The sequence below is a fragment of the Doryrhamphus excisus genome, chromosome 9 (genome assembly GCF_030265055.1).
Source record: "Doryrhamphus excisus isolate RoL2022-K1 chromosome 9, RoL_Dexc_1.0, whole genome shotgun sequence".
NCBI classification, from domain to species: domain Eukaryota; kingdom Metazoa; phylum Chordata; class Actinopteri; order Syngnathiformes; family Syngnathidae; genus Doryrhamphus; species Doryrhamphus excisus.
Window position 1 is genome coordinate 2,079,525 of NC_080474.1, and position 24,231 is coordinate 2,103,755.

The 24,231-nt window shown below is 43.1% G+C and overlaps 2 protein-coding genes across 3 annotated transcripts in view; one reads left to right on the plus strand and one right to left on the minus strand.

Moving 5' to 3' along the window:
* Window positions 1-23,933, minus strand: slc49a4 (solute carrier family 49 member 4). The gene is made up of 9 exons (XM_058081927.1): window positions 23,497-23,933; window positions 20,990-21,083; window positions 17,245-17,522; window positions 15,965-16,094; window positions 9,728-9,836; window positions 5,828-5,895; window positions 2,853-2,980; window positions 1,826-2,008; window positions 1-784 (listed from the first exon to the last, which is right to left on the minus strand). The coding sequence occupies exons 1-9, from the start codon at window positions 23,789-23,791 to the stop codon at window positions 669-671; spliced, it is 1,401 nt and encodes a 466-aa protein (XP_057937910.1). The 5' UTR covers window positions 23,792-23,933; the 3' UTR covers window positions 1-668.
* hspbap1 (hspb associated protein 1) overlaps window positions 23,903-24,231 on the plus strand; it is a 7,579-nt gene continuing 7,250 nt past the window's right edge. The window contains exon 1 of one of the 2 annotated variants that reach the window (XM_058081969.1): window positions 23,903-24,088. The gene's annotated coding sequence lies outside the window, so the exon portion shown is untranslated. Of the gene's footprint in view, window positions 24,160-24,231 lie in introns of both variants that reach the window. The other variant, XM_058081968.1, reaches the window with a different exon arrangement.

Genomic DNA, 24,231 nt, shown 5'->3' on the forward strand with positions numbered 1-24,231 from the left:
AAGAGTTTAATGTTTTTAATAATAAGGTGCTGGAAAGATTCAAAGGTCACATTTGTTCTTTTGTCTTAGCACATTTAGGACATTTCCTGGGTGCCGCCCACATGGGAGCCGACGACGAGGACGTGACCTTTCACGACACGAGACAAGGAAGGCAGGAGGCGGTAAAAGGTTTGGGTGCAAGGTGAGTCGAAACAAAGACGATTCCCACGCCGTGTGCAAAAACAAAAACACTTCCTTTGTGTCCGAGTCCTTTTAGAATCCTTTTGTTTTTCCCTTTTCCGTCTCAGGATCCTCGCTTGGCGTCCACACAATGAAAGACTTTGGCTAAAACGCTTCCAATAAATACTGGCCAGCTAGCGAGGAACAAAGACAACACAAATAGCATTGTTAGCGTCATGACGTCGGTCACCATGGCAACATAAAAATACAAATCATTTTTATAAAAGTGTCTGCATGCTGGCAGCATCCACTTTTAGAGAGGCGACAAAAGTTAAAACCACATCAAGTGTAAACGAGTTAAAAAACCAAACAGGAAGTGTGAGTCCTTATCAAGATGTCCATATATACACGCTAACACCTTGCTAGCTCCCTTTTCTCCTCCCTCCTTGTGCAAGTCCGGTTGATTTTTTTTTTTTTTTTTTAAACGTCCCGTAGCTTTGGTCTCCTCCTCACACGGAGACGAAGACGTCCAAGTAGAGACGGTCGTAGGACTCCCTGAAGAAGAGGATGAGCACCAGGCTGAAGACGCAGGAACCCGTCAGACACCAGTTCAACCAGGACAGGTCTGTGGACACAAGACACGTCGCACCTTCAACAACGTTCCACAATGCTGGAATGCCGAGGATGTTTGTAGCGTTGGAAAAAAAATAAAATAAAAAAAAGTCGAGTCTCGGAGGAGAGAGTGAACTCTCTCTGCTATAGAGGATCTTTGAACACCTCCGCAGTCTTTACCAGGCGTCAACTTCAACAGCAGACTGCAAAGTTTCGCAAACAGCCAAGTTTAAAAAAATAAATAAAAGCAATATGAGACTACTGAAGAAGTTCTGCAAATTTTTTCAGAGCGCTGAATTATTCCTGCGTCTCGTGGAAGAAGATGTATTCAAACCCCCAACCCACCCACCCACCCACCTCCGCCTCCTCCTCAAAGCCACCACGCTGCTTTGTACCGGGCCTGATATGCTTCCCTACATGAGCGGCAGATGAAATGGGAAAAAGAGCAAACAAACGAGGGTGGAGGGGCGGCTTCTTGGAATGCCCGTCAAGAGGACGGCCATGCTATCTGAAAGCTAATCAAGTGTAAACAGTCGACACACGCTTATTTTCCTCTGCATTTGCTCCCCAGCGTAGTCGCTGACTTCTTTCCTTTTGCTTTAAAATGTAAACAATTAGGCTGTTTCAGTAAATAGAAGGAGGATGATGGCGCTACCCGCAGGGTGCCGTCTCACCAGTCAATTGGCTTAACATTTTCCTGCAGGGAGATGCTTCGACAAGACGTGATGTTTGCTAACCGCACAATTAGTCAGAACAATAATCCCTGGCCTCGTCATTCTGTTTGGTGGTTGGCCTCTCATCCGACTACTAGAATCAGACCGATAAAACGCATATCTACAGCTAGAAGACAAGGAGGCATCCTGCGAGGGACCGAGGAAGCGAGGAAGCGATGGAGGGTTTATGTCATGAAGACAACAAACCTGTCTGCACTTTCACGCGCGACTGCCTTTGGTTTGCTTCTTGTTTTGTTTGTGAAATGTGAATTCAAGATCTCACCGTGACAAAAACTACATCCAAAAGGTCCAAGTGAGTGTGATTTTTTGGGGGGGGTTACCTTTACAGTAGAAGGTGAGGAAGAAGAGGAGCAGCCCCGTGAACAGGTTGCCCAGGAAGGTGACCACGCCGCACGTGATGCCTTCGGGGACCGGGTACACCGTCTCGATGAAGAGCTCGAAGAAAATGGGCACGCTGCTGTTGATGAAAATGCCCACCAGGATGCAGGACGTGTACAAGATGGCTGCCAAATACGGGAGAAAAAAAAGCCAGTCACATATAGTACTCCCTCCTTTATCGAGGTACATTGGTTCCAGACCCCACAGTGATGTGTGGATTACTCCTTATGTACAGTATAAATAGTATTTTCACAGCTATAGCATAGAACATACAACAGTTTAACAATATTAGAGCCCAGTAGACATGAAATAACACCCCTATAGTCAACTTTACACTCCTAATACCCAATATTATAAAACAAAATAAGGCAAAATATTAAATCACATGAGATAGTGCTTGGCTGGTGACCAGTCCAGGGTGTACCCCGCCTCTCGGCGGAAGTCAGCTGGGATAGGCTCCAGCATACCCCACAACTATAAATGAGGATATGTGATGCATGGATGGAACGCATGTAAGATTATTGTGGCTGTTTTGTGATCATTCAAATATGCAGTTAAAGCCTGATCAAGTCTGGTGCTTGTGTGTCTCACCAAACATTACAGTAACAGTGAGTGACATATCATTCATTGCTTTCAATGTATTTTATTTGTATTTTAACTCATTTAGCCATTTTTATTAGTTTTATTTAGGTAAAAAAATATGTTAAATGCCTTAAATATGCACATTTTGCAACTACTAATAACTACTTTTCACTTCCTGTCCAGATACTTTTGACCAGAGATAGTAAGATGGCGCACGGCCAGGGTCTTCTAGGCAATGATGATGGATGATGACGGCTACAATTTGCTTATCACGTTGTCTCGGGAGAAGACGCGGCCTAATGTCTGCCGCTAACGGGATTACGGCCGGCGCCTACTGTATGGCTTCCCTGCCGGAAGCTCCTTTTTCCCGTTTGGGAGTAAAAGTACCTGCGGTGGAGGGGAGGTGCGTGAACCTGCTCAGACAGGTGAGTGTGAACCAGGTGGAGGACAGAGAGGCGCCGGCCAGCATCAGCACCAGGATCAGTTTCAGCATTCCCCGGATGGAGTCGGCAAACCTGGAACGGGAGGAGAGCGGTCCATGAATCAAACATCTGTGGCTTATTGTCGGAGAGCGGGGGGGTCGGCGTTAAGACGACACGGTTCCAGCAGCGGCTTCAATTTCTCTCATCACCAGCCGAGCGGCAAAGAGCGTGCGTTTTATGGTAGCGTGGAAGAGAAGGCGCCAGCCGCTTCTCACACTCTCGTCTGGCGTCGCTCTCTTTTTGTGCTTCATAGCTCATTAGCTCGCCTCCTCCGGGGGGAAACGCCTGTTCGAGCTAGCGGAGGATTAGATGACGCTACAGAGGCACAAGGAGATGCTCCACAAAAGAAAAAGAGGCCTGAGAACTTCACGAGAGAATAAAGTGGAAAGTTAGGAGTGGCCAAAAGCAGGAAGTTAAGCTCATGACTCAGACCAAACGACTGATGGACGATGGACCGCTGGCCTTCCGCTACGCAACGCCCGAGAGTCCACCAAACCAAATCCGCATTTCTGTTCTGAGAAGATCACAGCCCCAAATCAATGGCAGTCTTACCCAGACGTCCATAAGTAGCTTATCTGGGGGGGGGGGCGTTTGATCGCTGATTTGGCGTGATGAGCGAGTCACAGCGCTGTTCATTTAATGCCGCCGAGCCGAGTTACAAATGGGAGCAACTTGGTAGTCTTCTGAGGTAGCGAGAATCCAGGTCAGGGCTGTGACGTTTAACGCCGTACCCTATTTCCTGCCGTGTTGTTGCCCAACGTGGACAGACCGTGGCGCCGACTAAGGAGCCTGCATCGCCATGGCGATATCCCACTTCTCTAGGTTCTGTGGAACAGGCCAACAAACCATCCACTGCAGACAACAAAATGGCCCCAGGCCACACTTTTGGCTTGGCATTCTAAAAATATTTAACAAAAAAATCATTTCAAACAACAAAAATGAAAAAAAAATACAAGAATAAAGTCAAAGTATTAAATAAAAAAAGTTGTGCTCTAGTCTAATCGTAATTTTACAAGAATAATATATTCTAAAGAACATAATTTTATTAAAGAAAAGAACATTTATTTGAAGTTCTAATATTGTGAGAAAGAAAAAAAATAGTTTTATTTTGGGAAAATTGGAAATAAGTAAAGAAATAAGTGATAAATACTTTATAAATAAAGTGATAATATTACAAGAAAAGTTGAAACCAATGGAAAAAAAACAAAAACAACAGCAGAAATGGAAAAAAACATTTTATGTAAATAAAATCAAATATTAAAGAGCAAAAAGTTGTATTCCAAAAAGAAAAAATATGGGCGGAAAAATAATGTAAGCTGAGAACTATATATCATTCTAACATAGCTTTACAAACTACAAACAACACCTGCATCCTATGTAGTCCATACGCCATAGTGCATATAACAAAGGGTCTACTATAAAGTGCGGTGGCAACATGCCATAATCACAACATCTTTATACTACACAGTGTATACTCCATTGTCCATAAAGCAAAGTGACTACTATGTAGTGCTTACATACGACAAGGTCCAGTGGCAACAGGCCATGATCACAACATCTGCATACTATGTAGTGTATACTACATAGTGCATACAACAAAGGGCCTACTATAAAGTGCATTGTCAACATGCCATAATCACATCTTTATACTATGTAGTGTATACTCCATTGTCCATACAACAAAGTGACTACTATGTAGTACTATGCTTACCTACTAGAAGGTCCAGTGGCAACAGGCCATGATCGCTACATCTGTGTTTGTGGCTTTTAGTGCGTCTGCATGGAATACGACAACGGCAGCTTCGAAATGATGACAAGCAGCAATCACCGTTCGCAGGCAAAACAAATTACCCGCATCGTATTTGTTTGTTGTGTTTGCTCTCCATCACTTCATTGGGGCGTCTGTATGAGGCTCACACAACACCTCCTAATTGGGATTTAACGATGGCTCCTCGTTAGGTATTCTCGCCGGCCTTTCATCCAATCAGCTTCTGTCTGAGCGGCAGAATTAAACAACGGCTCCAACGTTTGTAGGCTGGCGGCAGCCTAAAGAGGGGGGCCGCCCACATCAATGTTTCGCAACTGTCTGCTAGAAAAGAATGAAATATTTGCTGGCCGCCGGTGTTTTCTTCTTTTGTTTTCGTCTTCTTCTTCTGGCAGTGATGAATGCTGACCTCCCCCAGGAAATGTAGGAGAAAATGAAAAAGCAGCAACACAAAGCAATTGAGAGAGGCCGCTGACTGACATCTCTGATCAACACATCATGACACTGCAAGGGGCTCCTGCAGGGGGGGGGCAGGTAGAGGTGGCAAGTGGATCAAAACCGGGACCAAAGTAGACTTCCTTTTGATCTGAAGCTTCATTGATGAACACCGGAGGGGGGGTCGGGGGTGTTGGATGTTGTGGTCATTTCCCTAATAGCGCTTGGAAGAAAAGGTGCCAAGGAAGTGCTGATCAGGCTGCGATGGACGTTTATCTGCCACCGGCGCCAAAGAATCCTTTTGCAGAGTCCACATTTTGTGGTCACGCCACGGCCGCCCATCCATCAATGCAGATGAAGTGTTGCGGGTCGGGGCGGCGGGGCTGCATTAGCATGTGTGTCGCAATCTGCCTGCACATCACATACTTGACTTAAAAAGATGATTTACTTTCTCCACAGTGGAAATGACACCCCCACAACTTCCTGATCTTATTGTTCCACTTGCAGGGATGTCATTATTCCACGATTAAGCCTGAAAGACCTCGCTAAGACCCCTCGGATGCCTCCCAGGGTCCATCAGGCCTTCGCGGTGAATGGAGGTATTAGCTACATAATCACAATCAATTTTCATTTCATTGGACACCTGTCACACTTCACCTTGAAGAAAGAACGATAGTTACCTGGCCATGGCCACCCCGAACACACAGCCGCCCACCGTGGACCAGAAACCGATCCAGCCTGCGTCCACCTGAGAGGAGGAGGAAGAGGGGAGGGAAATTGTAGCCGTCAGTGCTTCAAGTCAGCGAATCAGTGTGTGTGAGTATTCCTGTCTTTGTGTACTTTTGGGGACATCTACGGTAGATGTTCCAATTACCTATGAATTCAATCAAGCAACGAGTTTCCTATAGTCGTCGGACACATGATCTACGTGTGAAAATAACTACACTACCGATCAAAAGTTTAGGATCACTTGGAAATTTTTTGGGCCAATCTGAGATATGGCTTTTTCTTGGCAGTCCTGCCATGAAGTCCAGCATCCCGAAGTCGCCGCTTCACTGTTGACTACACACTCTCAGATATTTGTCTTCTTGCACAGCAGCGTTTTCCTGTCCTTGTTAGACCCAGTTTGTGCTGCTCTCTGAAGGGAGTAGTTAACAGCATGGTAAGAGATTTTAGTTTTAGTTTCAATTTTTAGATGGGTTTTCTAATAATCTATTAGCCTTATAAAAGGATGAACTTGGATTAGCAGCCATACCAGGAGATTGATGCAGAGGACTGACAGTTGTTGATAGTAGGCCTCTATGCAAAAATGTACATCCTTCTTTGAAAATCAGATTCATTTTAATTGTTTGTGAAATGGATGAAAATGTTTGTGAAATGCATGAACAAGAAAAGAAATTTGCAAGTGATCCCAAACTTTTGAGCGGTAGTGTAATTTATAGGCAACCTTCTGATTGAACATTCTATAATAAATAATAAAAATGACTTATGTCTTATTATACACACTCACCGTGTCATTCTAGCATTGTTTGCCAAATATCATGACCAATTATGCAAATGAGATGGCACCCTCAACAGCTCGGCGCCACAGATAACTTGCAGCCCTGTGGGAAAGACTAATGTGCCTCACTATGCAGTACGTCAAGCCTGGATGTGAGAAAAAGTACCAGGAAATCCAACAAGTGGCTTTTTTGTAATGTTTCTGCTGATTCAAGATGAGCTGCCGCATATAGAAAACATAACAAATCATCATTATCACGATCATCATTAGGTTTTCGTGAAGCTGCTTCCACAAAAGCAGAAAGGAACAGTTGACTTTTCACAATGGATCATTCTGTTCTGTTCCTTCGCAGCTTTGTGGAAAAAGAACATCCCGTGTTTTTAATGCTTCCGCAAATCGTACCTTCAGGATTTCTAAACGTGCTTTGCTCCTGTGAGGCTCGGCCCGGCTTAATCGAAACGACAAACTAAAATGAGGAGAAATAAAAAAAAAAATAGTCGCCGCCTGTTCGGACAGAAAGGAAATAAAACGAAGTTGGAGTGCATGGCACCACGTGTGAGCACCGACGGGGGGGTTTGGACGGGAGCAGCAGGACTCCACTGTGAGCGCCACGTGGCTTCACTGTGGCTTCGCTGTGGCTTCGCCGTGGCTTCGCCGTGGCTTTGTGGCAGCGCTACAATGATTAACATCTGTTTGTTGGCACACCTGCTAGCAAGCACCCATCTGCAGCAGAATGCTCAAATTACTGGAAGGCATCGGGAGACCAAGAAGAAAATAGTCTGAAATTGCTCTTGGTGCTTTTGTGCGACGGCCCGAGGCGTTTTCTGCATATTTTATAGGTGTATAAAAAAACTGTCACATCAAATAAAAAATGACAGCGAGGCAGCACAGCCACAGAAAAATGACATCCTTGTCCTAGTTCATGTCCATGAGGACTTTATGGAGATAAATTATTTTGGATGAAAGCCTCAACACTAGCATCTTTTTATGCAGTGATTTTAGACATAAACCACACAAATCATTATGTGGGCGTCCGGGGGTGTCCAAAGTACGACCTGGGGGACATTTGTGCTATGGCATTTTTAAATATCTTTTTATGTATTGATTAAAAAAAAGAATTATGAAACTATTTTTAAAAAAATCAAGTTAACTGAATGAAACAGTAAAAAATGAAATAAGAGTGGACGTTTTACATATTATTAAAAATTTTGTAATCTTATGAGAAACATTATGAGAATAATGTAATGTTATAAGAAAAATATATTTTTTAAGTTGAAATGGTACAGAAAAATGAGAAGCAAAACAAAAAATAAGGTCACAGTTTTCCGGAAATGTGTTTGAGAAAATTAATCATAAACTTCTGAGAATAAAGTCTAACTATTATGGCATTAAAATCTGAATATTCAAATAAAAATATTATTATATATTGTATGTATATGTAAATTGGTGTACATTTGGAAAAATGTAAAAAAAAAAAAGCCTCAATAGACGCCTGTTATTATTATGATTATTATGATGTTATTATTGTGCCTGTGGTGAGATGGTTCAAACCTGCAATAAAAGCCTGCTGTACTGGCGATCAAGAGTGGTGCGTGTTACTAGTGACACCTAGTGGCCTGTGTAGTGTACAATATTTAATTAACGTTATTTAATACTTCACTGTATTTGTACTTTGGGTCATTTAGCAAATCATGCTTACTGCTTAAAATGCTCAGTTTAAGCCAAAAATATGTCATATTTGCTTAAAGATGCATTTTTAAAAAAAGAAATAGTACATATTGGGTTGGTGTGCAAAATGTAAAATATAAGCAACCTGCGCGTCCATTGATTTTTCAGTATGTGCTCCTCAGAGGAAAACTTTGGACACCGCTGATGTAGTCAATAAGCAGGACAGACAGGTTGGGAAGCAGCTTAAATATTACATCAATCACAGTTATGTGGAGACAATCCTCCCTAAAGGAGTTCCATCCTGCTCATTTCACAGGCTTTTAAAATGATATTGGATCCCAGTGAGGCACTATAGTAAGTTTATTTCAATAAAATACTCCGTAAATCTCAAGTCGTATACTGGCTAACTTGGCATTCATCTCCTCTTGGCAGAAAACGCTCAGCTTCCGCAGTCTCCTCCTTGACCACGGCTAAGGGGTCAAGTGTCAGGTTCAGCTTCCCACCCCCGCATGGAGACACGCCCACTAAGTGTTTACATGCTAAAGGTTATCAGAAAACAAGAATAATTGGATATAATTGGAAAAATATTGGATATTCCGGTGTCAAACTGTGACGTGGCAAGAGCAGTGACCGTGAGGTAGGTCTCTAGCTCCCCTAAAATAAAACATCGTCCTAACATTGCCGCCTTACCTTGGTTTACATACAAGAAGTCTTCCACCCAAAAACAACACTTTCTGGCTGCCATTTTCAAGAAAACCGACAAAGTGTACTAAGAAGAAACCCGACAAGTTGCCACACAAGAACTTCCTAAAGTTGTGACGTGAGAAATTCACAAGATCTCCTGGAAATCTCGTGACGTTCTTGTACAATAGATTTAGGCATGGCCCAAAACTGAAAGCAGGGTAAGTTAAAAACACATGTGGCACTCCCACTTCATATGGGACAAGAGTACAACATCAAAAACATGAAAAGTTGCAAATGTAGGCTGGGGAGGCGACAACGCAACAAACCTTCACCTGATTTTCACACTGATTAGTGATTCCGATTGTGAACACCTTATCAAACTTCAAGCAGAGCGGAGAATGTGTGTGTTTTTTTCTTCCGAATAAGAAATTCATGCGAGACAAATGAAAAGCTCCTCGTGTCGCCTCATTGTCATGCAGACACACAAAGACCAGCCGCTGCAAATTCTACTCTGACGAGGTCGTAAGATGAAATGTGTTCTCGCAGGAAGAGTTAACAAAAGACATAAAGTACGCTTCCTTTTTCATTCACTCGTATGTTCTCAGCAACTAAGTTCTGAGTGAGGATTGACACAAGAGAACTGCAGTTTAATAATAATACTTGACTAATCATTGTGTACACAGTACCTTCTGTCAGTGTGTGTGTGTGTGTTTGTGTGTGTATATACCTGGCTGACATTGGCTGGTGTCAGGATCATGTCAAGGACTCCCGCCCAGCCAGCAATCACTCCAGTGGGGACAGCATAGGCCAACGCTATCATCACAAACCGCAGGTTACTAAAGTAGAGGGAACAACAACAACAACAAAAAAATAATGTTTACAGTATAATCCCACTTGAATAATGTGCTCGGATAAAAAGGTGCTGAGCCTACAACTCTGCAGTCTGGTCATTTGTTTGCTCTAAACACCTCATTGTGCTAGCAAGGATGATGTACATTAAACACAGCGCCCTCTAGTGGCTGTGAGCAGCAGATGGACGCTATGCCTTTTAGGAAAGATATAACATCGATGCACAGAGAAATCTCTCTTTCTAACTCTTTGGAGGCGAGATATGAGGGAAAAAAATGATCAAGGCCATTTGAATTAGTGCGATTATTGTCCCTAATTTGCACAATTAGCCGTGCAATGTGTGTATGTCATTTTTTTTTAACGCCATGGTGATAAAACATGAAATTGCTTCCTTTTCTGTTTTATTTTAAGTCACAAGCAAGATGGAGCCGCTACACTGATCCCTCCTGCTACGTCTTCTTATTCTCTGGCCGATTGTCTGCACATGAGATGAGGAACAGGAAGCTACATTCACAGACGGTCCCATCATAATGTGTTTCTGAGTGACGGCCAACAGGTAGCTATTCCCGGTGAGCCGCAAGAAAGATTATTATCTACAAGGAGGAACAATGCATAGTTTGGGGGGGGGGTGATGTGAATGACAAGAAAGCCGTTAATTAGTGTGAAATGTTTATCTGGGATGTGTACTTTTACGCCTTGTGGAACTCTGTTCAGCCATTTTTGATTAATACTGCAAACAAACAAACAAACAAACACCAGGATGCCGTGAATGACGTTAAAATAATGCTTGCCTCCTCTGCTTTGTGAGGATGTTGACAGCAAGACGTCGAGATGCTTGTGATGTATACGTCCCACGAATAAGCGATGAGCGCGCGGCAGCCAACGGGGTCATCATGGAGTCTACAAATAAGACATCAAAACGCGGCGCGTGTCCCAGCTGAGGTAAACAGCTTTAGGCAACACAATTTTTTTTTTGCTGGCGGGCATTGTAGCGGCGCCATTGCAATCGCATTGTGTGAGAGGAAGCACACAAGCTAGGAAGCCACCGTAAGTACTTGTGATCGCATTGTTTTGGAAAGGTGCAGTACAGGTACAGGTGCACCGAGTTCAAAGTGAAGGACAGGAAGTGTCTGGGTAAACAAGTCATGGCTCTCGATGCTTCTAAGGAAAAGCCAGAGCTTCTGTCGTTTGGGAACGCTTTGTCCGTTTACGTGTTTCACCGCACCAGGAAGGACCGAGACAAGTGGATAAGATGTAAGCAGTGTGCCGCCATTGCTCCGTGGCGATGGGGAACGGGGACTACACAATCACAAATAAAGCAATTACAATCACTTGAAGTGATGTGGTGGGCTGACTTAAACGGGGGCGACCTCATTGGCGCCAAGTGGGGAATAAGAGGGCGTCAGGCAAACGAGGCGAGGCTGGGAAAGGAGGGTTCCCCCTCTTCACCTGCCTGCTTCATTGTCATGCCGGGCGGCGTCCTGTGGCGTTGTGGAGTACACCGGAGGTCTCCTGGAGCTCCACGCACAAAACATCAAATGCACACTTCCTCAGCTAACAACTAACCTGCACTGTAAAACACACACAGCCTTCCCCGACAAACACACTCGAGCCTCGGAGGCAGAAGGCTCTGACTCCTCGTCTGTCATAAAAGCACCGTGATGGAGTAGCATCTTCACTTTTTAATAACCTTGTCGCTATGGAGGAAAAATCAATACCTGTGCACTTAACCCTCTTCCAGCCCTCCTTCATGTCTCGGTTCTCATTTAGATAAAAAAAAGCAGATGCTAGGTAGCCACCAGCTAAAGAAAAGAGGGCGTGTATTTTCCAGAGAAGCCTCAAAGTCAGCGTTGCCATCAGCTAAGTGGCGGTTGTCCTTGCCTGAGCCCATCGATGCATCACCACCATGACTAGGTTCAAAGCTAAAGTGATTACCACTGGGACGAGGAACTCATCAATCCTTGAGCTCGGGGCTATTTGTTTATTTTGATGAAAATAAAACGATAACTTTAAGCCCCCCCCATGGAGACATTTGGTCGCGTAATTAGACGGCGCAGATGCGAGCAGCTGGAAGCGCTCATCATCAGCAGAGGATCATTAAGCGGCAGCTCGGACCTTCATTTGGCTAACGCCTGCAGCTTTGGGCGTCGGGCGGACTGACACCTGTTCGTAGTGGAGGCCGTACATCCGTTTTACCTTGTCATTCATTCATCAACTCCAGAACGACAACAGAAATAGCCGCTATCTCTTTGCAACCATTCCCTGCCTTGTAGCACAGAGACTTAGCCGTTCATTCATTTAGCACTTCCTGGTCTAAAGTCATTGTGAACAACCAACCACATCAATGACAAACTTGGTGTTCAGACGCGTGGCATCCCACATGGTTGGGTTTTAGGGCCTCTCCCATTGGATATTAAACAGCAAGGTTGCTGTATTGGTATTAATTTTAAATGTTAGTATGGTTGATTCTTATATAAGCTAACCCAAAATACAACAACTACGACGACTATTTGAGAAGAGAGTTGAAATATTTTGAAAATGTAAAAAAAAAAATAGGAAAGTGCCTAGTTTGTATTTGTACAGTATATCACAAAGCTGGGATGAAATTCTTTTCTGGAAATATATAACCATAACTTCTTAGCAGGGCTGCGCGGCGGTCGAGTGATTAGCGCACAGACCTCACAGCTAGGAGACCCGGGTTCAATTCCACCCTCGGCCATCTCTGTGTGGAGTTTGCATGCGTGGGTTTTCTCCGGGTACTCCGGTTTCCTCCCACATTCCAAAAACATGCTAGGTTATTTGGCGACTCCAAATTGTCCATAGGTATGAATGTGAGTGTGAATGGTTGTTTGTCTATATGTGCCCTGTGATTGGCTGGCCACCATTCCAGGGTGTACACCGCCTGGGATAGGCTCCGGCACCCCCGCGAAAATGAATGAATGAATGAAAATGAATAAATAGTAATCATGCCAAAATGTTGTGTTGCTGCTGGATGTTCATCGTATCCAAGTCACACACCAAGTTTCTTTTCTAAAAGAGGAAACTTTAAGACAACAATGAAGGCTTGAAATCACGGCTACCTCTAGTTCTGTTCTTTGCAGTGATCATTTCACTGATGACTGCTATGAAGGAACACATTTACATTAAGTATTTGGCTTCAAAGTATGCTATGGATGCATAATTGGTCACTCCAAATTGTCCATAGGTATGAATGTGAGTGTGAATGGTTGTTTGTCTATATGTGCCCTGTGATTGGCTGGCCACCAGTCCAGGGTGTACCCTACCTTTAGCCCGAAGACAGCTGGGATAGTCTCCAGCACCACCGCGACCCTCGTGAGGATAAGCGGTAGAAAATGAATGATGTATGAACTTCTTAGCATATCTATATGTGTTGCTTTACACAATATCACGGTGGCATCCAAAACTGAGCATTATTATCTCTCTCCTGGCAGAATGTAACCGTAAAGTATATCACATTACACACAGCCACTGTGTAAAAGATGCGTGTACAAGCACAGTATAGAAGTAGTGTAGCCGCCACATCCTTTTTTGTTTCCTGGTGTATTTACACACCAGAGTGCATGCGTGGGTCCTGCAAAATCTGAGGCTTGATGCTGTCGGCCTGAGATAAAACGCTGGCTGGAAGGCTGCCTATCACTAGTGGGCCAGCATCCGCTTCAGCTGGATGGCCTGGATAAGTTGGCCTATCTTTGTGCGCGTCTGTCCAAAACTATTTGAAAGGTGAGAATCACTTGGCTGTCTCTCTAAAGGAGTCTGAGCCCACTGGCCCTGCAGTGAAAGTATTTCTTCCTCCAAATAGCGGGCCAAGCTCCTCCGGCTGGCGTCCCACGTCTCCAGCGCTTTGATTCATGGTCGCCGCCGCGAGCGCAGAAACAGACTCGCTCCTCAGGCAAAGCAGTTTCCTCGCGGATCGAGAAACGTCGGGGAGCACGGAGCGCGGAGCGCCGCTGCCGGCTGGTAGTGAAGTGTGATTCCATCTTTGTCACAACATTTCCTCTCAGCTCCTCCCAAAGCGAGCGCGGGCCTTGAAACTTTTATGATGTGCCGCCATCCCTCCGCTGAGCCACATGTGTCAGCGGTGTCTTAAAAGTGGACTGACAAGTGACCCACATGGAAAGTTATTATAGCTTGGTAATTAATCTGGAGGGAGGGCTGGAGCTTTTTGATAGCGAGCCGAGCAGATGGCGAGAGCCTCCGTTAAGATTCAATATACTTCGACGATGACAAGTCGTTACTTTCTCTGTGAGCAACTGAATGAAGCAGACATTTTGGATTTTGTGAAGCGGCAATGACAAAGATGTCCCAGACCAATGAAGTGCTTTTATGAAAATAAAATAGGGGCGCGCCAACCACTTAGCTAAACTAACTACACAAGAATCCTACATTACTTTTGCTGGTAGACGAGCACGGGCACTCAACTTAGTAGCAATCAATACAATTGATCGTAACTGCCCGTAAACTGCCAGTAATCCCTCGTTTATCACAGTTGATTGGTTCCAGACCCGACTGTGATAAGTGAATTTGTGAATTCCTTTATCATAAACTGCATATTTTCATAGACAAAACATGTTTCCAATATTCTAAATATATTCTTTAACATTATTAGAGCCCTCTAGACATGAATAACGCCCATATAGTCACCTGTACAGTTGTATTCTGTTCATCTCGTCCAATTAGTGAGGGCGAGTGTAGCCCAGCGACATACAGTGAGCCTCCGAAACTCACCCTACTCTGTCAAGCGTTTGCTTGTCAAATGCCGTATAAAATTAAATCTAACGTGCTACCCCCAGGAGATATTTTTCGTGGCATATGTTGCAAGATCCAAATTTTACATCACTCTCACAAATAGCAATTAATTCCACATGGCAGAAATGTTTGTTTTGTGTTGGAGCTGCACGCCTGCACAATGTGAAGGAAAGGGTAAGGAGGATGCTAGCCAAGACAGTTTAGCAAAACGCTACATAGCACATAAGGATCGCTACAGGATGCAATAGTATCAACCACAAAGGATCGGTTTGATCGGACCACTGATCATTACTGGCCCATTGTCTTGGAAACGCATGTGATCAGCGTTTTATTGGCATATGCTGATCGCAAGCTTTTCCAAGGCAATCAGCAAATAATGATCAGTGACCCAATCAATCCGAGCAGTAGTATCCTAGTATTACCAAATATAGGACATATAATCATATAAAATAAGCCAGTTCAGAAATAAATTAAACTCGTGTTTGTGTTTGTCAAAGTAAATGTGTTCCTGATGTGTGGAGGACAGGAAGTGACGTCAGGATTTACGGCCACAACCCTGCCACAAATTTATTCATTCATTAAAAAATGTTTGAAAAATGGTGATGGAGTGAAGCCACACAATTTGAAAATAAAGTCATAATTCTGCAAGAAAAAACTTTTATAGTGCAATCATTTAAGCTGAATTGTTTTTTTTAATAATTTTAAAAAACAATTTTAGGGTATCAGAAATTGAGAAAAATCGATTTTGGCCTAAAAACCAATACTGGACATCCATAGTTTTTAGAGTGCTATTTTCCCCCATAATACTATGATTTTTTTGTTAGCCCTAATATAAACAAAATAGTCCATTGTCATCATCATATTTTAAAGTGATGTGCTAGCTAAAGTACAGTACAGTCTGAGTGCAGGGAAAGATTCTTAGTCTTAGATGGATGACTTGTTGCCGGGTAGAATTCACAGGGCTCCATCATTTGTGTCCCAAAAGTCAAATGAAAAACTCCAATGACATTCTGACATAAAAAAAATGTTTTGTCCGTCCACTGTAGCTGCCATTTATCAGGTTATTGCCACTTTTATAAATTTAATATTGTTAAAAAATCCAATATGGATCCAATCCAATATGGTAAGACGTTACCTAAGAAGACCGTTGTGGTCTTCAACTTACATTACCTCTTTTTCCTTTTTTTGTGCATTTGTATTTTTCGAATAAAAAATTAACCATGAGCCAATAAAGGCCCCCAGGCTGCACTTTGTACATCCCTGATTTATTGTGATGTAAGGTTAGACCGCCACCTAGCAGCCTGGCATGCGCACTGCAGCCTCCACAATGACGTAAATGTGCACTCACCTGAGCAGTCTGCAGATGCTGCTCCTGTAGCTGAGCCTCTGGCTGGCGGCGGCCACGCTGGGGGGCAACGGCGGGCGTGAGGGGAAGTAGAAGAGGACGGCGGCAAACAGGACGGCGATGGCGGCCAGCTCTGCGGGAGTGCCGTGATGTGCGAGCGAGCGCCAGGGAGAGGAGAAAGCGTGTCATTAACGCGCACAAATGCTATATTCAGGGACATTTCAGGACTCTTGAAATAACACGTTGAAAATGACTTTGACCTCCAATCGTCTGGAGCGAGTCAGGCAATCTCACCGAGCAATCTCACCGCTACTCTTTGACAAACACAACTGTAATCACCCAGCAACTGATTGTCTCTTCCCTGCATCCTGCTACACGGACCCACACCTGTGGATGGCTATCTGCTATGAATGCTAGCTCATCGGTCTTCATTTAAACTACATGCTCATTACAGTACTGTACGGTACCATACTACTACCGCTCATGTAGTTTATTAAGGTGACCTCAATATGTGGGCTTGTTGGGTACGATTTCAGTGTGACGGTATTGATATAGCGGTTACGTATTCTAATAACAATGGAACAAAGCCAGTTGCTTGGCGTTTTAGCAGAAATGAGAAAGAAACAGTCGGTCCAAACCAAACAAAGATGGCAGCACAGGAGGAGGATGTTTGTTCTACTCTAATATGGAGAGAAAAAAAGACAAGCTGTTGCCTTAGAAGCAGAAAATAATAAAAAATGATGTTTGTGTTGCTGATGTTGCATTATGTACCGTATACATGACCTTATTTTCACACTTGACTGTTAAGAATGGGAACTTAACACTCAATCGCCCGTGCAGTTAATAAAGCTTTCATGATGTTCATAGTTTGACCCTGGAACAGATTACTTCCATTATTTACTGTAGGACACGTTTTGTTGGTTCCACTGAGGACACTTGCTCAAAGGTGAGATTGTTTGAGACAAAGCAGCTGTTGTCCACTGTCCTTGCGATGACCTCTAAAACTTTTGGACTGGTGAATGATGTTAGCATTAGCTCAAACACAAGACTCCAGCCGGCTCTACATGCTTTTAATTTTCTGAATCATTTAAGCATGACACCCTCACCAATCTATTCGTTTCTCAGCCGCCTGCTTGTACAAAATATAATTGGCTTCTTATTTTTTCTTCAAAATTGCCCCCCCTGAATCGCTTGATTGTATTTGTCCCTCGACGCCTGGACGTGACGCTAAGCTGATACGCTATCGATCAGCAACGGCCTCTGAGGCTCCGGACGGCTTGTACCTGCATATAAAACCAGCTGGATCTTCTCTCGGATGGAGTCATCCAACATGGCAGCCGTCATGGCCGTGGTGCCCGCCGCCTGAGTTCCGTTGGGAGCGGGTACGATGAGAGGTCCCACGACGAAGGCTGCGGCTCCGCCCAGGTAGGAGAAGAGCGAGGCCACGGCGGTGGCGGTGGCCCTCTGGTCGGGAGCGAACCACGTGGTGGACAGGAAGGGTCCGGCGCTCATTATGGTCGGACCGGCTAGACCGTTCAGAAGTTGACCTCCGTGAATTAACCTGAGACGGCACAGAAGACAACATTTGAATAATATCAAATATATAGAATTTGGATTTTGGAAGGTCGGGTACGTAAAAGCGCCTCGGAATCCACTGGGATCAAAACGACCAGGAAGTAAGCAGAAATGAAAGAAGCTTCCACTCCAAACAAACAACACACACAAAATCCTTCAAACAAAAGACTTCTCACTCTGCTTTTGATTCCAAGCACAGGATGCTGAGCCTCAGGACCAAAGAGATGATTTGAGCCCCTGGAGAGGACTTCATGGAACCAGCGAGACATGAAACGGCGTGCGGAACAAACATGTCTCTACAGGCGGCCCGACCCGCCTCCCTGCGCTGCGCAGTAACGGACCGGGACCAGCGGGGAACCATAATGTGGTGTTTGAACTGGAGGCGCCACACACAGCCACAGCAGCAACACATTTGATGCTTCTCTCTCTCTCTGTAAGAGTGACATCTACTGGGGGCACCGTGTACTGCATCGGCCCAAAAAGCTACTCATCCGTGACGTGGCGCCTGTGACCCATTACTATTAGTGTGGTAATGAATCAGCAGTGTTTGCTTATCTGCAGTCTTTCCTTACGCTATCTTGTCTTTTACTTCACGCTGGCTTGCAGAGGTCACGCCCATCGAGCAGCCGGGCGTCAGCGAGTAGAGCCTCGGATACTTTGACCTTGAGCTGTGCAGGCCGAAGTAGCCGATAACACGCCGGTAAACATGGTAATGGTAATGGTTGCATTTCATTTGAACATGCATCCCATAATCAGTTCCCAGTTCCACATGTCCGAAAGGAGTAGGAAGAAGCAAAGCTTATTAAATCCTACCCCTCCATCTGGTACTTTTACAATCAGTAACTGTTACATTTGTTCACTTCCTGCCTTTCTAATATAATTTAAGGTTTTTTTTATTATTATTTTGTATTTTTATTTGATTTTTTTTTGTCACATACCGAAGTACAAGTTGATATGACCATACGATGACATAATGGGTACCATAGTAACCATCAATATAGTGATACATGTAGCACATCGTGACTGTTTTTCTTTTTTCTACTTTTACAATCAGTAACTGTTACATTGTTTACTTCCTGTCTTTATAATATAATTAAAGTTTTTTGTTAAAAAAATGTGTAAAATTTTTGTATTGTTATTTTTTTGTCACGTACCGAAGTACAAGGTGATATGACCATACAATGACACGTATAATGCTAATGCTAATGCTAATGCTAACGTAGTCCTAGCATATAAGTGTTTCAAATGTACTTCTTCTCTGAGATCATATTTCTCCTCTCTTGTAGAGAAGTATTGGATGACATTTTTAGCTAATTGCTTATTTTTAGCCTTATGCATTATTTTAGCTGTTTGAAGTTGAACTATATCAGCAAGTTGAAGTATTTGTGATTTTAGAAATAAGGAGTTAGTATGTTCTCTGTAGGCGGCATTATGAATTATCCTTACTGACCTTTTTTTGCAGTACATTTAGCCAGTGAAGATTGCTTTTATAGTTATTAGCCCATATTTCCACACAATAAGTAAGATATGGTAGAACGAGAGAGCAATACATTGAATGTAATTCAAAAACATTGAATTATATTACATCCTTTTCTCATTTTAACTCGGTCAATCTCAGACATTTTTCAAAAGACAACCCCGTCAGTAGTTTTTGAACATGGAACATGTTCAACATTTCTTTCTGCCTTTTTCTGTTCGTAGCAGCAGTAGAACATAAGCAAGTCATCCTCGATCTTGTGACAAACTGTGTTTCTTTTCAACTAAAAAAATAAAATAAAAGATTGTCAAGCTGCATCGGTGCTACGTTTGCGCGTCAATCCCCTGATGGATGTCTCCCCCCAGCCTCGTGAGACAAGGAGTCAAACAGACGGAGATCACTGACTGGTTTACTCAACAACAACGCTTCATAGGGTGAGTCAATACAAGACAACCATCTGCCAGCATTGATATTTCTGACGACAAGACTGCCCGGCTGCGGAGCCCGCAGGAAACACTCCATACCAGATATGACGTTCAAATCTTTAAAGGCTGGTTGAAATGATTGAAAGGATGATTGAAATGACCTTCTCGCCGTGTCTCAAGCGGAGAAGCTCCGTGTTGGTGAGCAGGAGAGTAATGGAATGATTATTTTTTTATGGTGTCCACCCGTCGGAGCTACTCTCCCAAAAATAATTACATTTATTACAACACGGATAGCTGGACTGCATTAAGAGGGGTGAAAATGTTACTTCAATTTTCATTTTCATTTTAATTTTCATTACATGCAGACGGGATGGATATTTGAAGACATTCCCATGACTGAGGAGAAACTGAAAATGTATTTTACATTTAACACATAAAATAATCATTAAAATTAAAACGTTTTCTATACCGCTTATCCTCACTGGGGTAGCGGGGGTATGCTGGAGCCTACCCCAGCTGTCTTTAGACTGTCGCTTTGCACCACACCAAAGTGAAACCAGTCTTGTTTGGGGCATACCTCGACGTGAGAGAATAAATGACACCATCCCAGTTTAGAGCTGTCCTATCTAGTCTTTGAGCATGAGCTAATTAAACTTCTGTAGATGAGAAGCTAAACATCTTTGAACAGTCCGCTTGTGCACACATTTCAGTGGAAATGCTGCCGAAAAAGTGCAGAATCTGGAAGATCTAGAAAGCTTTCTGTATGGGTTATTGTGTGTAGCTGCTCTATAGGAGTCCACAGCTCAATACAAAGCACCAAAAATTAGCATAATAGGTCCCCTTTAACGCCATTGCTTCCATGGCCTTGGTGATTAACCAAATTCTTCAGAATCCAAAATGGTGAAATTGATAATAATTATTATTATTATGAAAAAGTAATAAAATAATATTATTGTTATTATTAATAAATAATTCTAATAATATATAATAATAAATAATAATATATAATAATAAAAAATACTAATATGCAGTACAATTGAGAGAAAAAGTCCCAAAACCGATATCATTATGGCCAGACGATGCAGCGTCATTGAATTCATGTGACACCCCTGTTAATTTAGCCTCGTTGTCCGTGGATGACTTTGTTTCGCCTCTTGATGGTGTTTGTTTTTTTTTTACCTGACTTGTGTGAACACATTAAGGCCAAGAAAAAGACAATTTCAAAAGTTCACCTTAACAGTTTTGTTATAAAGGACTGAAAATAAAAGCACTTTATTAGTGTCTACCTTCATACGTGAATTATTCACACTGGCGCCTAATCCCCTGTTGACAGCATCTAGGTCATGACAACAATGGACTTTTAATCATTTTGACAAACTGCCTGATGAATAAGTCAAAACAAAGCCCACACACCCCCCTACCCCGCCTATTACAATTCACGGCGTGCACACAGAGCAGCGTGAATTCAATTACGGGGAAGAGCGCATGACCTCGTCGAGCACGATGAGACGTCGGCACAACAAGACGTGGGAGTAGGAGGAGGAGCCTTACCAGCGACGGAGGGGAGGGTCCGACAGTGGGACGCTACGTAGGATCGACCCCAGCAGCATGAAGAAGGCAGACAGGAGGAGCGACTCCCGCAAACCTGCAGGATATAAAAGGTGATCAGACAAGGTGGGGGTCAGTCTAGTAATAGTAATAGTAATAGTAATAGTAATAGTAATAGTAATAGTAATAGTAATAGTAATAGTAATAGTAATAGTTTTACAAGCATAAATCAATTCTACACGCATATCAATAATGAATGAAAGGCATAAATGAACAGCTAATATGGTTACCATGGTTACAATGTCAAAAACGGAGGGAATGACATTAAGTAAGCTCTTCGGACATTAAAAGAGTTCCCCCATTGTTACATTTAAAACAAGAAAGAAAAGAAAGGAAAAAAAACATGATGTTCACAAGTCCCAAAACACAAGTCTGAAGAACTGGAGTCTGGATCTCTGACTGCTACTGATTAAGTCTCCTGTTAGCCGATAAGCATGTGAGGAATCCCGTATAGTTCCTCATTTAATGAGTGAGGACAGGAAGCGTCTTTCAAGATGGGATGTGGAAGTGGCCTTTTCTCTGTTTCACCACGGCAGACGCTGGCTGGGAAACTAAACTTTCTGTTCTACTCTGTTGTTGGTTGTGCTATATAGACTATTTAGGAATGGCTGTCAGGAGATATCGGCCCATATTTATGAAATTTTACTGGCCATAATGATATCGGTTTTGGCACTTTTCCTCTAAATTGTACTGCATATTATTATTTTTTATTATTATTATTATTTTGTATAATAATAACAATAATAATAATATTACTTTTTTAATAATAATAATTTGTATTATTATTATATTGCAGTGTTTGTCTTATTTGTGAAATGCCACCAGTGGCATCACAGTAAAAAAAGTTTCCATTTTGTTTGGGGGAATTTGTTGTATATAATATTGAATATCAGTAAGAAAGCCAAAATCCAGCATCGCTATTTACATTTTCTACTTTGAAAATTGAAATCAGGGTTATCATGAGGAAAATTGTCATTTTAGCAGCAAATTGACAATTAACAAGTTGAAATATTTTAAAGGTCTAATATTATGTGAAGCCAACAAAAGTTAAAGTGGGGAAAAACATTATATAGTATGGGAATAAAGTCACAGTAATATGGAAACAAAGTCATAATATTCGAAAAAGTATGTTTACAAAGATTATTTCATAACAAATAAAGACTGATGTAAGTACTAATAATACGCTTTTTCACACATCTCACAAATCTGAGCAATTAGCCTTTGCATCCTTTCCTTTTTCAGTATGTTGCCATGTGTTGCCAAGATCCCATAAGTCCTGACTGGCGCCATTTTAACCCAGATCTTGTGCCGCGAGCTTCATCGAGATAGTGTACCTAATGAAATGAAGTGGTTTGTTTTTGAAGCGAGTGGAACTGGAAAATCCTGAGAGGGCTTGACTGCCACCGGGAGCACTTTAAAAAAAAATCCAGACTAACAGGGCTGGTACATTTTTCAGATTCAGTAGACCCTGAATGCATCACATTCACTTTTTTTCTCACCTTGTTGATCATAAACAGCTTTTACCCTCGGGGACCAAGTTATGTCAGAGTGGAACTGTGTGTGTGTGTGTGTGTGTGTGTGTGTGTGTGTGTGTCATACATGGACAACAATTAAGGCCTGTCTCCGCTTTAACAAGGTTCCATAAAGGAGGTCACATAACAGTTTGTGACTGCTGATCCAGGTGAATGAGCAGCAAAGTGGAGTCAGGCTTTCCAGGTCTAACAATCAACAGGTGTCTTATTTCATGTCACTTTTTACAGTCTCGTTACGCACCGTGACATGTTTGACGAGAGCGCTATGATGACTCAAACATCACAAGAAGCGTTTCACAATTTCTGGATAACTTTTTTTTTTTTACATTTCATGAGTCACATGATGGGCAGCACGGTGGCCTGGTGTGATCCGAGTTCAAATGTCTGCTGGAACATCTGTGTGGAATTTGATTGTTCTAACTCTGCTTGCGGGGTTCCTCGCCCATCCCCAAAAGGTTAATTGGATACTAAAATGTCCATAAGTGTGAATATGTATGGTAGTGTGTCAATATGAGTCCAATGATTGACAGGTGAACCCCGCCTCTCACCACCAAACTCCATCTCCCTCCATCATGATAATGTGGACAATACAATACATGCTAGTGAAGAGATACTTTACACAATGTTATGATGCCTCTACTTTCAACTTGTTTTAAGCAGACTTATTCTGTAAACAGCAAGATTTTAAGCATTGACTATAGTTGTTTTAACCCTAACAGAAAACGTTAGGAATCACAAGAATCCACTTGTTATCGTCATATTGATACTAGAACTTGTGTGCAGTGTTAGTTGTTATCACAGGCTTTGTTGTGCTTCCTAGCTTCCCAGATAACAAATCAATACATTCTATTGAGCAGGAAGTCGGGGTGAAATCGAATGTTTTTTTTAGTGAATTTCCAAGCATATGTCTGACCTCACCTCTTTTATCCATCACCCACATGAACAGCAGCCATGGAATGAAACCCACTGGACCCCACAGAACCAATACGGCGATGTCGGACTTGGTGAAACCGAAGGCGTGGACGGCCGAGTTCTGGATGGGCCCCCAGAAGTTCCACACCATGCCCTGCATGAGGGCTAGCAGGGAGAAGAGGCTCAGAACCAGCCATCTTCGACCGAACACTCGGCTGTTGACTGGTGGACCGCTCGCCTCGGCGTGAGACGGGACGAGAAGCGGCTCCCTCTCTGCCTCGGTGCTCGAAGCGGCACCCATACTGGATACACCGTGAGATGTCTCAAGCCGTCGTTGGTGGCCCTTTGGCGGCGGTGAATAAACACTTCTCTCCCTTAGTGTCGCTGACAAACAAAACACCCCGACGCTTACGGAACTGAACTGCGCGTGCGCTAAGGAGTCCAGTTTCCGCCGTCGAAAGCCAAGTTGGAAACTGTGGCCGTTCAGCCGCCATTTTGGCTCGCCTGTGGTATTAGCTGGAGTTACGGTTGAGCCGTTGAGCGGATCCATAATGGAGCAGTTTCCACAGTGAGCGTGTCGAAACCAAACGGAAACAAAGTACGTCACTTCTCCGTCACGTGAAGTTTGTTTACCTCTGTCCAAATCTCCACAGCACGTGCTTTGAGACGGTGAGAGCCCCTTTTATTTTAACACATTTCCCTTATCCCTCCATCTTGTATACCTCCATTATCCCCACACGA